The following is a 12,827-nucleotide window of genomic DNA, read 5'->3' on the forward strand; positions in this document are numbered from 1 at the left end:
TGGGTCCCATTGCCAGGCACCAGGCTGGTGCGTGTATTTGGCCTCTGTAAGTACCTTAGCGCGATCAATGCGAGCAAAACTTTTCCTCTAGCTTATTTACTCAAAGCTCTCTCGCTCTCTCTCTTTCTATATATATATTTTTCCAACTCTCTAGCTATGTTTTTGTTTACCTAATGTACCATACAATCTATGTTTAAGCCACATAAGACAAACTGCCCATCTGCAACTTGGCTATGCGATCTTGTAGCACAAGAGCAGATCGCAATTTGTTTTCGTTTTTCTTTGGTTTTGTCTTTCGATTTCCTTTTAAGCTGTGGTTTTTCTTTTCATTTTTGGGTTTGTGATTTTTGTACGATTTTTCTCGCATTTTTCAACACTGTTTTTGAGTGCTGCTGCCACTACTACTACTCTGCACACGCTTCCTGTATGTGGCTTTAGTAATTGAACAAGAACACAAACTAGAAAAGATAAACGAATAATACGACAAACCTATTCCCAAGACACACACACACACATGCTGTATTTCTTATTGAATATTTACTGTACTTGTTTGTTCGATCGTCGCGCCACACAGATCACAAGGATCGCTTTCCGGACGGTGATCTGCCACGCTGGAACTTCACAGACTTCATGCACAGCTTTATGATCGTGTTCCGAGTGCTATGCGGCGAGTGGATCGAGTCCATGTGGGACTGCATGTACGTGGGCGACGTCTCCTGCATACCATTCTTCTTGGCCACCGTTGTCATCGGCAATCTTGTGGTAAGTGTGCGCCATGCTCTAAGCAATTGGAATTGCCGTTCATTTTGTGTGTGTTTCTTTGCAGGTTCTTAACCTTTTCTTAGCCTTGCTTTTGTCCAATTTTGGCTCATCTAGTTTATCAGCACCGACTGCCGACAATGATACCAATAAGATCGCCGAGGCCTTTAATCGTATTGGCCGTTTTAAGAGTTGGGTTAAGCGTAATATTGCTGATTGTTTCAAGTTAATACGTAACAAATTGACAAATCAAATAAGTGATCAACCATCAGGTGAGAGGATCAACCAGATCAGTTGGATTTGGAGCGAAGGTTTTTATCCACTTGTTTTCACTTACTAAACTACTTTTAATTATATAATATCAACTACTATTATCGATGATATCTAATTGCGTTAACGTTAACTTCAACTCACAATTGGCTAACAAATTCCATATCTTCTAGTTTGACCAACGAAACAAATACCCAATCAATCGTAATCAAAAGCCATTAACAAATCTTGTTCCTAGTTGACAATTTGCGAAATCAAAAACCAAAAACCAAAATCCTACAAGAATAAACCCAAAAAGATATACCCAAAACTCTTTAGTTAGTTATCCAGTTGTACCCATAGTCCATTTCCCATGAATTCAAAAATCGATAAATCGATAAATCGAAACTATTTAAAATCGAATACAATCGAATTAAGACTTTCATCTCGTTCTTGAAATTAACTTCGTTTTTCTTTTCCGTTTCGTTCGTTTTCCTTTTTCGTTCCTTGGTTTCCGTTCGATCCGAACATAATTGTTGTTGTTCAATCCTCAATGAGAGCTGTGCGTATGTATGTGTGCACATGCGTGCATCTGTATTTGTACATACATATACATACGTACTCGTCACTCTGTACTCGAACCATGTATGCATCTGGGGCAACAAGAACTGCGCTGAGTGTGACACATCCGCTCACCTCATACCCTAGTATTCTACCCATAACTATTCTATATACGGTTACTATATAACAAATCAAAACTAGAATCGTAGCGTTCGTTAGTTGTGCGTATTTAATATTATAGCAAAAGTCATAAACACATCTTGTTTCCTTAGCTAGTTATCGACTGCTCGACCAGTATCTCTCTCGTTACCTTCTTCAACTACTACTACTAATACTACTACTATTACTACTCTTACTTGATTTCGTTTTAATTTCGTTATCGTTATCGTTTTCGTTTTCGTTTTTACATACGTGTGTACATATGTGTATATGTATATGTATATGAATATGTATTTTGTATAGCTAGCAGCTCGAACTCCTCGTATTCGTATTCGTATTCGTCTTTTGGGTTAGCGCCCACAGCTCACAGAACTGTTCATAGAATAGCATAGACTTGTGTCAATCGGTTTCATGACTCTCCCGCCCCCGACCCCTCATCCCTAGTTTTAATTAACAATAAATTTGCACTTTTTGAAACAAGCAAAACTAAAAACATCAACAAATTTGGTCAACATCTGAGAAGAATCTCCACATTAGCGAATTGCCAATGGTTAACATGAATTTTGATCCATATATATATATATATATATATATCTAGTTATATCTATATATATATATATTAATATAATTGAATATTAACTATAGATACCCATTCTGTAAGAACAAATTATATAAATTGAAAGTAAAACAGTGGATTTGATCCTTCATAGCGATACGAAACTTTTCTCTTTTTTCTTTTTCGATATCGATATTATTGTTGTCTGTGTATATTGTATATTGTATATTGTATATTGTATATTGTATATTGTATATTGTATATGTATGGAACTTTTTGATTTCGTTACCTTTTTCCTTTTTCGAATTTTGATTTTTAATAAGAGTTACAAAAAAAAAAAAATATCGCTAGCACTTCAATTGTATTTGGACTTCATGTATTTTCTGTTTTTGTTTTTGTTGTAATATGTAAACTTAGTGCTTATGTAATACCCATAGTTCCATCGGGAAGCCACTGGCAAAGTATCCAGTGGCCTCTCGACTGGACAGCTCCATATTTGTTTTCGACAATTAGCGATCATCAGAGCGATCATCATCTAGCGATCATCCCATCTCACTCTGCAGCTCTTTCTTTGGTCGCCCGTTCACAGATCACGTTAATCGCTGTTGTGTTGTTCCACGGCTGGCATTAGCATGCCAGCCGGTCTTTTGCCGTCCACGCAGCGCTTGGCCAACTATCGATCGCTGTGCGATCGGCTATCGATCAGTTGGACAGGCGCGCTCATATTTTCTGTTCCATTCTGTGTCGTAAAACAAACCAAAAAGATAAATTCAATATTCATCTGATATTAATCGCATAACTATCTATATTCTTTTCATTTATGTAATGTGGCTTTCATGATTAAAAAAAAAATAAATAAATAAATATATGTATATTTATTGGCCAACGTATCAAACGCCTCAAATCAAAAATCATTCTCAATCGACAAAATCAAATCGAAAAAAAAAATGTATAAAAAATATTTTTATCTATATCTCATAAAATCAACCAATAACGACAACAACAACAACAACAATGATAATTTATAAAAAAAAAACAACAACAATAACAACAACAACAACAACTCGTTAATGCGAACGGCAACTGCTTTGCTTGTGTTGAAATTGAAATTCGTGCGAATGTTTCGCGCTCGCTTTATGATTTCCCTCCCATCACCCATACATGTACAACCATATATACGTATATATGCTATATAATATATACATGTATATATATTTGTGCTGCGCATATGCTATATATATATATGTATATATGTCTATCTATATATACATATACTATGTAACGTGTATATATCGAAAAAAAAAAAACAATTATAACAAAATGCAAAAAAAAAAACAATATTTGGATACGAAAGGCAAGGGCGTTTGTCGTTGTATATCTGCAGAGCATGGTGACAACGAATTGGAGCTGGGCCACGACGAGATCCTGGCCGACGGGTTGATCAAGAAGGGCATCAAGGAGCAGACACAGCTGGAGGTGGCCATCGGCGATGGCATGGAGTTCACAATTCACGGCGACATGAAGAACAACAAGCCGAAGAAATCCAAATATCTAAATAATGCAACGGTAAATAAGACAACTCGAATTTGAATAACTACACATATATCTCTGTCTACCAATATATGTATATGTATGTGTGTATATATGCATAGATATTTGATAAATATGTCTCTGGACGCTTGAAGCTGTGCAAGTGCACTGCAAACTCAACTATATATCTTATATATGTTGAATTAGTTAGGGCTCTATAATGGTCGATCCCCTTGGCGCTTATCTTTGATTTCCAGTCTCATAAATCTGTAATGCAATAGGTATCTGATATTTTATTACCAAACTCAAAGATCTTTGACTTAGTCTCCTATCTGTGACGGCTAAACTCACAGATCTATAGAATCAGTCTCTTATTACTAATCTCACAGATGATTCTATTAAAGTTCTTAGTCTGTCTGCTTACTCAATGCTTCAATCTAGATGATGTGGCAGGAGGTCTTTCATCTAAGTGTTCGATTGCTCACCAACAGACACTACCTCTTTAACTCTATTCATCGCTCTCAAGCTCTATTAGCTTTAGCTTTGCTCAAGTCATAGAGCATAGACCCGCAGTCTCTGCAGTTACACACAGGTGGCAATTGCACATTTCCACAACTGAAGCCACAATTGTTTGCAGTGTATTTGCATGGATTTGTGTCTATGTACATATATACGCAAGTCTCTATGTATATATATATACATATATATATGTTTGCTCACTACCTATGTATACTATTCTTATATATATATATATATATATATACATATATATCTATATGTCTATATATATATATATATATATATATTGCATATTTAGACTAATTTTCTTAACGACAAAAAATTGATTTATGTTATTTATTCATTTCCTTTTCGTTCATTTATTTATTTCCTGTTTTACATATAACTGTCTATATATCTGTACTGTAATGTGTGTGCGTGCGTGTGTGTGTGTGTGTGCGAGTGTATTCCACAAAACAAAACAAAAAACAACAACAAAAAATCAACTAACCAACTGAACTCGACTGAAATCGCTCGAAAATATATATGAAAAAAAAAAACAAAAAAAATATATATATATAAAAATATATATAAATAATTATACAGATGATTGGCAACTCAATTAACCACCAAGACAATAGACTGGAACACGAGCTAAACCATAGAGGTTTGTCCTTACAGGACGACGACACTGCCAGCATTAACTCATATGGTAGCCATAAGAATCGACCATTCAAGGACGAGAGCCACAAGGGCAGCGCCGAAACGATGGAGGGCGAGGAGAAGCGCGACGCCAGCAAAGAGGATTTAGGCCTCGACGAGGAGCTGGACGAGGAGGGCGAATGCGAGGAGGGCCCCCTCGACGGTGATATCATAATACACGCTAACGACGAGGATATACTTGACGAATATCCAGCTGATTGCTGCCCCGATTCGTACTATAAGAAATTTCCAATCTTAGCCGGTGACGAAGATTCGCCGTTCTGGCAAGGATGGGGCAATTTACGACTGAAAACTTTTCAATTAATTGAAAATAAATATTTTGAAACAGCTGTTATCACTATGATTTTAATGAGTAGCTTAGCTTTGGTAAGTCGACTACAACTACAACTACTTAAAAAAAATTTAAAAAAAAACCAAATTTGCAAAAAAAAAATATTTTTGAAATATTACAAAAATATTTTCATATTTAAAAAAAAAAAACAAGAAAGAACAAAAATATAAGTAGTTAAACAAGCCTCGCTTAAACTTTACCAAAGTTGATTGCTTCATTACTCCCAATTTAATTTGACTTTTAATTTATTCCTAGAGTCAACTAGCCTAGTTTAGCTTAGCTTAGATTGAACAATTCTATAAATAATTTAATCAATTTTCGTTTTCCGTTTGATTTTCTTTTTTATTTGCAATATTTCTTTCTCTGCTGTAGCAACTGGTAGCAACACATGACACAAACGCTTTGCTTGAGACTCTCAGCTATGATTTCATTATATAGACGACGTGATCAGCTTGATCAGCCAGCTTGTTGCTGTTGCTATCAGTAGTTGAGCATAGCAGAAAGTTGACTTTCGTTTGTTTATTTCGAGCTTAATCCCCGCCCTGACAATGTTGACTTTTGACCTAAGCTTAGGCACACTCCAGTCAAACGGTTTGTGTCTTTGCCTATGCGCAAAAGCACATGAAATACCCTGTAATAATATGAAATCAGATATCTCTGAAATTTCAATTGGCATTGGCTTAGGGCTTTTCGTCTAGCTAGAGTTTTGCAGAGAGACGCTTATGCGTATTATTTCAAGAATTTTGTCTTCAATTTCTTTGAAAATTTTTCTTTAATTGCGTTTGACTTTCATTTGTCCGTAAACGAAGAAAAAACAACTATAAAATAAATAAAAAGACGAAGAAAAAACTATAATAATAACGACAACGATAATGATAATAATAATAATAATAATAAACGAAGTGTAGATACTCGAGTATGTGAGTAAGGCCAGTCAAGCGGCTTCGGCTGCTGCTGCTCAAGAGTCACTTAATTACCATATATTGCTTATCGATTATCTAGCTTCTTATACTGCTTCTAGATACCATATACAACCTCTTTATATGTACTTGTACTTGTAATGCAAAAACTTCTTTTACAAATAACTTGAATACCCCACGCGCCCGCCCCCTCACCCACCTCCAACTCGTCGCTAAACAGGCTTTAGAAGATGTTCACCTGCCGCAACGGCCGATACTGCAGGATATTTTATACTATATGGACAGAATATTTACGGTTATATTCTTCTTGGAGATGTTAATCAAGTGGTTGGCGCTCGGCTTCAAAGTGTACTTCACGAATGCGTGGTGCTGGCTCGATTTCGTCATTGTCATGGTAAGTCCATCTCGTTGGCCATGTACAAATGCTTTCGATTCTCTCTCTTTTTAAGTTACTTAACCAATCACGAACCGAATCCGAATCCGAATATCATAACTAAATGAAAATTCTCCAAAGTTAAAAAAAAAAAAAAAAAAAAAAAACAATAATATATATCTAGAAACATACTTACATCAACTTGAATTAGGTATAAAAAAAAAAAAGAAAAAAAGAAATACCAATCACCTTTACCTGTACTATATAATATATATAGAGCTATATATATATATCGATCTATACACTGACTGACATTTGGACTCTATATTGATATATTGATATATTCCGAAAGTATATATATATAGAATTTTCTAGCTTTTTATTTTTGCTAAACAATTTGACAACTTATATAACGGCTAGGAGAACTCTATATAACACATCTGTAAACAGTAGTATAACAGAGAACCCGTAGGCAGCCATGTAACATATGAAACCCAGTTGAAAACTTAGACTATAAAAGTTTTAACCTAACTAGTTAGTCATTTATTTAGTTTAGACTAAGCCAAACTACTATCTGCACATATATATATATATATATATATATATATATATATATATATATACAAAATATATGTATATATATATATAATATTTAAAGTAACATTTATAGATCATTTAAATTTCACTCGAGTTTTGATTTACGTATGATTTTGTGTTTGCATTTGATTTCGAACTTGATTTTGAGTGGTTTCTGAAGCTGTTCATGCTTAAATACATACTATGTACTTATGTAATGGTCGTTTAGCTGTCGCTAATCAATTTGGCTGCGGTCTGGTCCGGAGCCGACGATGTGCCCGCCTTCCGCTCGATGCGGACCCTACGCGCTTTGAGGCCATTGCGCGCCGTTTCGCGATGGGAGGGCATGAAAGTAAGTAATGGACGCTCTCTCTTTCTGTCTCTCTCTCTCTCTCTCTCTGTCTCTCTCTATCTTAAATAGTACTCGTATATCTGTGTCTTGCGCTCGCTCTCTTTCTCTCTGTCGCTATGTATGTCTGTTTGAGTGTGCGTGTGCGTGTGTGTGGGAGTGCGCATTAGCTACGTCCAATCCCATATTTCTATATACATATACATCTGTGTACCAACTATATTAAATGTCGTAATACTTGCTACCGTTATCAACCTCTTATATGTATACAATATGTACTAACTGTTATACTATTATACAAACTCAATACCCAAGCCAATGGCGATAGTTGGCTGTGCGCTTGACGTTGTCTCGGCTACTTTCCTTGCCAGAGCTTTGAGCTTTCAGCGTTGTAGCTGTGACAACATCAAGCGCACTACTATCTCTTGCTCTCGCGCTCTTTCTCACTCTCTCTCTCGCTCTCTCTTTATGTATGTGCTAACTGCTAACATTCTAGGTGTGCGTTCGCCAAGCTGCACTAACTGTATAAATGTGCGTGCCGATCGTATTTGATCAGTTGCAGCAGTTCAAACTGTTAGACGACAAACAGTTATACGCCTAACTGTCATACGTCTAACTGTAATACACTTACCGGTTATACGACTAATTGTTATAAGCTTAACTGTTATATGATTAACTGTTATACGTCTGACTGTTATACGAATAACTGTTATTCGCTTAATTGTTATACGACTTATTGTTATACGTCTAACTGTTATACGCCTAACTTTTATATGCTTAACTTTTATACGACTAACTGTTATACGATCAACTGTTATACGCTTAACTGTTATACGACTAACTGTTAAATGCTTAACTATGTATTATGCGCTGAACTGTTATATGCCTAACTGTTTCCGCGATCTTCCAGTCGCGAGTACATCTACACCCATAATATATATAAATCTTTTATCAATATATATATATATATATATATATATATATATATATAAACGTATATGTATATAAGTATGTATGTGTGTTTGTGTGTATGTGTGTTTGTCGTCTTATATATACTTTGATTTTGTTTTCGATTATCAGCGTTCTATCTGTGTTGATTACCAAACAATTGTTCACATTGCGCTTAGAGCGGCGCTCTGCTAACTGTTATACCAGCCAGTATGTACATTTCTTTTGTGTTCTTTAACCATTGTACCTATCCATCCACAGCAATCAATCTATAACTAATATAACTAATACCACATATACCTACATATATGTATATGTGTAACAATTGTGTTATGTACTATAATTATATAAAACATTTATATATCTGCGTAATATTGCATTAAGAGTTTAATCATGTTGCAATTGTATAACAATTGAATCTATATATATATGTATGTATGTATGTAAATCAGTGAACTATTTATTATTTTTATATGATTTTCTGTTATACCCGAAGTTAAATGTAAGAGAAGGAGCTTCTTCTTATTGTTTAGTTTGTTCTCATTTCAATTTTCGTTGATATACATACATATTCCAGTCAAGTACCCAACTATCTAACCATATACGTTTATATATTCTTGTATGTATGTACATGTGTATTATTATTATATATAAACGTTGCCGCTGTAACGCTTTAGCTTTGTATATTATGTATTCCTACATATGTCCATACTGTTATACTGTATAAGATCAACTCTAGTATATAGTTATATAGCATACAGTCGCCTAGCGTAGCACCAGTTATAGACTGTAATCTAGGTTATTATAGTTAAGCCAGTACGTATAAGAGTTGTATTATCTGTATATCTATATCTAGTACTAAGCCGATACGACGTACTACTTGCTAAACCATTAAACACTTTCGTTTGCATACCCATCAGTATGTAAATAGATGCGTATGTAAGTAGTTTGGTTCAGAAGCCATCGGAAACTCAATTAAGTAGCGCCCTTAGTCTACCCTAGAATCTCGTATACCCGTATTCCCGTACTCCCATACCCGATATTTAATCTTAGCGTAAACTGTAGCCTTTGCCTCTCGACTCTATCTGCCATTTCGAATCACATGAAAGGACCTATACCAGAACCCCGAACAATCTCCAAGACCTAGAACCCTAGCGGCACCAAAGATATTATAATTATATATATATTTGTTTTAACGGATATATATGTGTATATTACATGTTTCTTGTATACTACTATATATATTAGGCGCATAAGCACCACCACTGTACAAAGACTCGAAGAGCAAAAACCTTCCAGACTTCGACTCGAAAAGTCGCCTAGTGTAAAAAAGTCAAATGCAAATAAGCAACCCCAGAGATGTTTATATATTCGTTGAACTGTAGGTGATACGAATCGTTTGTATATATATATATACCGTTGTCCTGTAAATAGGTAGTCGAATACAACTGCAATTGCCAACATTTGGCAGATTGCGTATACGCAGTGGTGGCAGTGTTTTACTTATATACAAGCCGCATCCGAAACTAAACCAAACAACAGCCTGGCTCTGGGCTCTATATATATTGCATATATATATATACGATCCAATTGCGTGCGATGCACGCCCACACAGCTCCATTCGAGGCCCGGCCAGGCTAGCGAACATATCAAGAACTTTTGTACCTACCAACCAGCCAATGAAATCCCCGAACCAATCGAGTCCGGCAGCAAAGTTTGAGCAAAAATGTGTCAATATAAAGACAAAAGCCAAAGAACAATAATAGCCCCATCAAATGAATGAAAAACCTAGTGCGAACGCTGCACGGCGGCACAATGGACCCACAGGCAATGCAAGCGTCACAGTTTTCTCACACACACACGCACATGGACACTCACACGGACACACGTACAAACGGACATTGACACACACAGAAACAATATGAAAATATATTGGGCCTTGTATATAGGGGCAGCACCTAGTATTCGAATACAATGAACACTCTAACAGTACTCGTAATCGTAACTGTAATTGTAACTGTAACTGTAACACTAGTTGACAAAGTCGATAAGAAAATTGAATCATTTGGTCCATGCGCCTCCGTCATTTGGCATTTGCATGCCGCCCTCGTCCATTGTGAAGCTTTGTGCAGCTGTCAAGGGTGCAAAAAGAAAAAGTTTTCTTCTTTTTTTATGAAATTCTTCAACCCCTCATTGAGCCAATATACGCGCAACAATTAGTTAGTATACAAAAATACCAAAAATACCCAAATCATCTCAGAGATATCTCCAATATACAGACAGGCTCTCGATCATCCCTCAACCTTCAGTTACTACCCTAACTCAGGCCTATCTCACAATTGTGCCAAGCTCCTATATATTGTTTAGGATAAGGTTTGTCCCCCTTGCTACTTAGACTACTTATCAGCCCTCTCTTATTCTCTTATGCCTAAGCATTTGTGCTTTCTGCTCCTATTATAAACAGACAGTCTCTCGATACCATCCACTTGAGTAATTCAAAAGATATTAATTACCCCAAGCAACTTTTCATTTGCCTTATACAGACAGTCTTTCGAACTCTTATAACTATTATAACCTCACTTATAAGCAGACAGTCTTTCTATGTCTTTATCTCTTATAACTTCTCTTCAGCTTTCCGATCTCCTCTTCTCTTCTAATTGTTATACAACTACCCCGAAGCAACTCTTCAGTTTATTCAGACAATCTTTCAGTCTCTCCTATTCTTACTACTCTTATACTTGATCTTATACCCACCCCGAACTGTTATACAACTACCCCGAAAACACTGTTCATTTCAGACAATCTTTCGATCTCTTCTATTCTTACAACTCTTATACTTGATCTATACCCACCCGCTTTCAGACAGACTCCCGATCTCTGCTACTTTGACAGCTCATCGAACAGCCCATTGTTCTACTACTACTGCTCAATTCAGTCAGCAACCGTCCCAGATCAACCAATCCAGTGCTATGAGTGTTGTAATCCCCAGTTGTGTTGTTGTCGAATGCTCCAATAACCCTCGAGCAATACTTGTACTTGTCCAATCGTAGCGTATTCTTGAACCACAACTATCAATGTTACATGCATAACGAGTATATTATAAGTATGTGCAACTACAACTTCCAGCAATAGACCTATCTATATAAATATATGTATGTGTTTGTGTATGTGTTAACACGTTCCATGTATGTCTGTGATCAATCGAATTAGCTATACTCCAATAAACATTTATCTACCTAGTTGACTAAATACTTACATGTGTTGTATGTGTTTCGCAAGTACTACAAACATATATACCTTAAATACCAACTTATTATTATTATATATATTCTATATCATAAACAAAATACTAGGCTACCATATAAGTAATGTCGATTTAAGTGCTAGCTACCCAAGCTAAATGCGAAAGGCAATTGAGTTCCGTTCAGGTTCGTTTGCGTAGGGCTTGCCCGACTGGGGCAGGCAGCAGGCACCAGGCAGCAGTTGACATTAAATATATATATATGCTTATAATTCAGTTATGTATGTATTTGAAGAAACAAGAACAAGTACGACAGGACAAACACAAACCCAACTTAACCCGATACAAAAACAACGAAAACGAAAACGAAAAAATTAAAGGAAATTCGAAACCCAAATTATCAAACACTTTTATATTAATCGTAACTATTTTAAATAAATTTGTTAAACTTGGCACTATTCGAACTATATCGAAACTAGGTATCGCTTATCAACTTCGTTGCTTCACTTGTTGGAGCTGGTGGTATTCAAGCCTTCAAGACTATGCGAACGTTAAGAGCACTGAGACCACTACGTGCCATGTCCCGTATGCAGGGCATGCGGGTACGTACTTTCATACATTAAACCAATTACGTAAAAATACAAAACAGAAAATCAAAAAAAAAAAAAAAAAAATACCAAATACAACAACCAGAATACAAAAACAGCAAAAAACTTCTCAATACTACATATTCCAATACTCATTCATTCAGTATCAAATTATCAACTTCAATCAAAATTCCACAGCGATTTTCATTATATTCAAAATCCAAAAACAGAAACAAAAACAAAATGGCTGCCTGTGCAGCTGTGAACACTCTCTTATACGCGCGCTGATATTAAATACTCTTATACACTCACTCATGCCACAACAACTAGCCAGCCACACACACACACACACACACACACACACACACACAAACACACAAATATCTCTATCTATTAATTAGTTAAATATTTAATCATAAAATGTATTTAGTCGAATTATTAGCAAACAGTTAAATACCAAAAAAAAG

At 35.8% G+C, this 12,827-nt stretch overlaps 1 protein-coding gene across 50 annotated transcripts in view; it reads left to right on the forward strand.

Moving 5' to 3' along the window:
* The window catches only part of LOC111596842 (sodium channel protein para), a 70,254-nt gene that overhangs the window by 41,154 nt on the left and 16,273 nt on the right, over positions 1-12,827 (forward strand). For 12 of the 50 annotated variants that reach the window (XM_023311244.2, XM_023311243.2, XM_023311246.2 and 9 more), the window contains 6 exons: positions 575-762; positions 827-1,031; positions 3,669-3,850; positions 4,994-5,401; positions 6,507-6,680; positions 12,253-12,375. In XM_023311244.2, the coding sequence (XP_023167012.2) occupies positions 575-762; positions 827-1,031; positions 3,669-3,850; positions 4,994-5,401; positions 6,507-6,680; positions 12,253-12,375 (1,280 nt within the window). Of the gene's footprint in view, positions 1-574; positions 763-826; positions 1,071-3,638; positions 3,851-4,918; positions 5,402-6,506; positions 6,681-7,464; positions 7,588-12,252; positions 12,376-12,827 lie in introns of all 50 variants that reach the window. The other 38 variants (XM_023311217.2, XM_023311215.2, XM_023311221.2 and 35 more) reach the window with 6 other exon arrangements.

Source organism: Drosophila hydei, unplaced genomic scaffold (assembly GCF_003285905.1).
Source record: "Drosophila hydei strain 15085-1641.00,03,60 unplaced genomic scaffold, DhydRS2 tig00000339-arrow-arrow-pilon, whole genome shotgun sequence".
In the NCBI taxonomy this organism is placed as follows: domain Eukaryota; kingdom Metazoa; phylum Arthropoda; class Insecta; order Diptera; family Drosophilidae; genus Drosophila; species Drosophila hydei.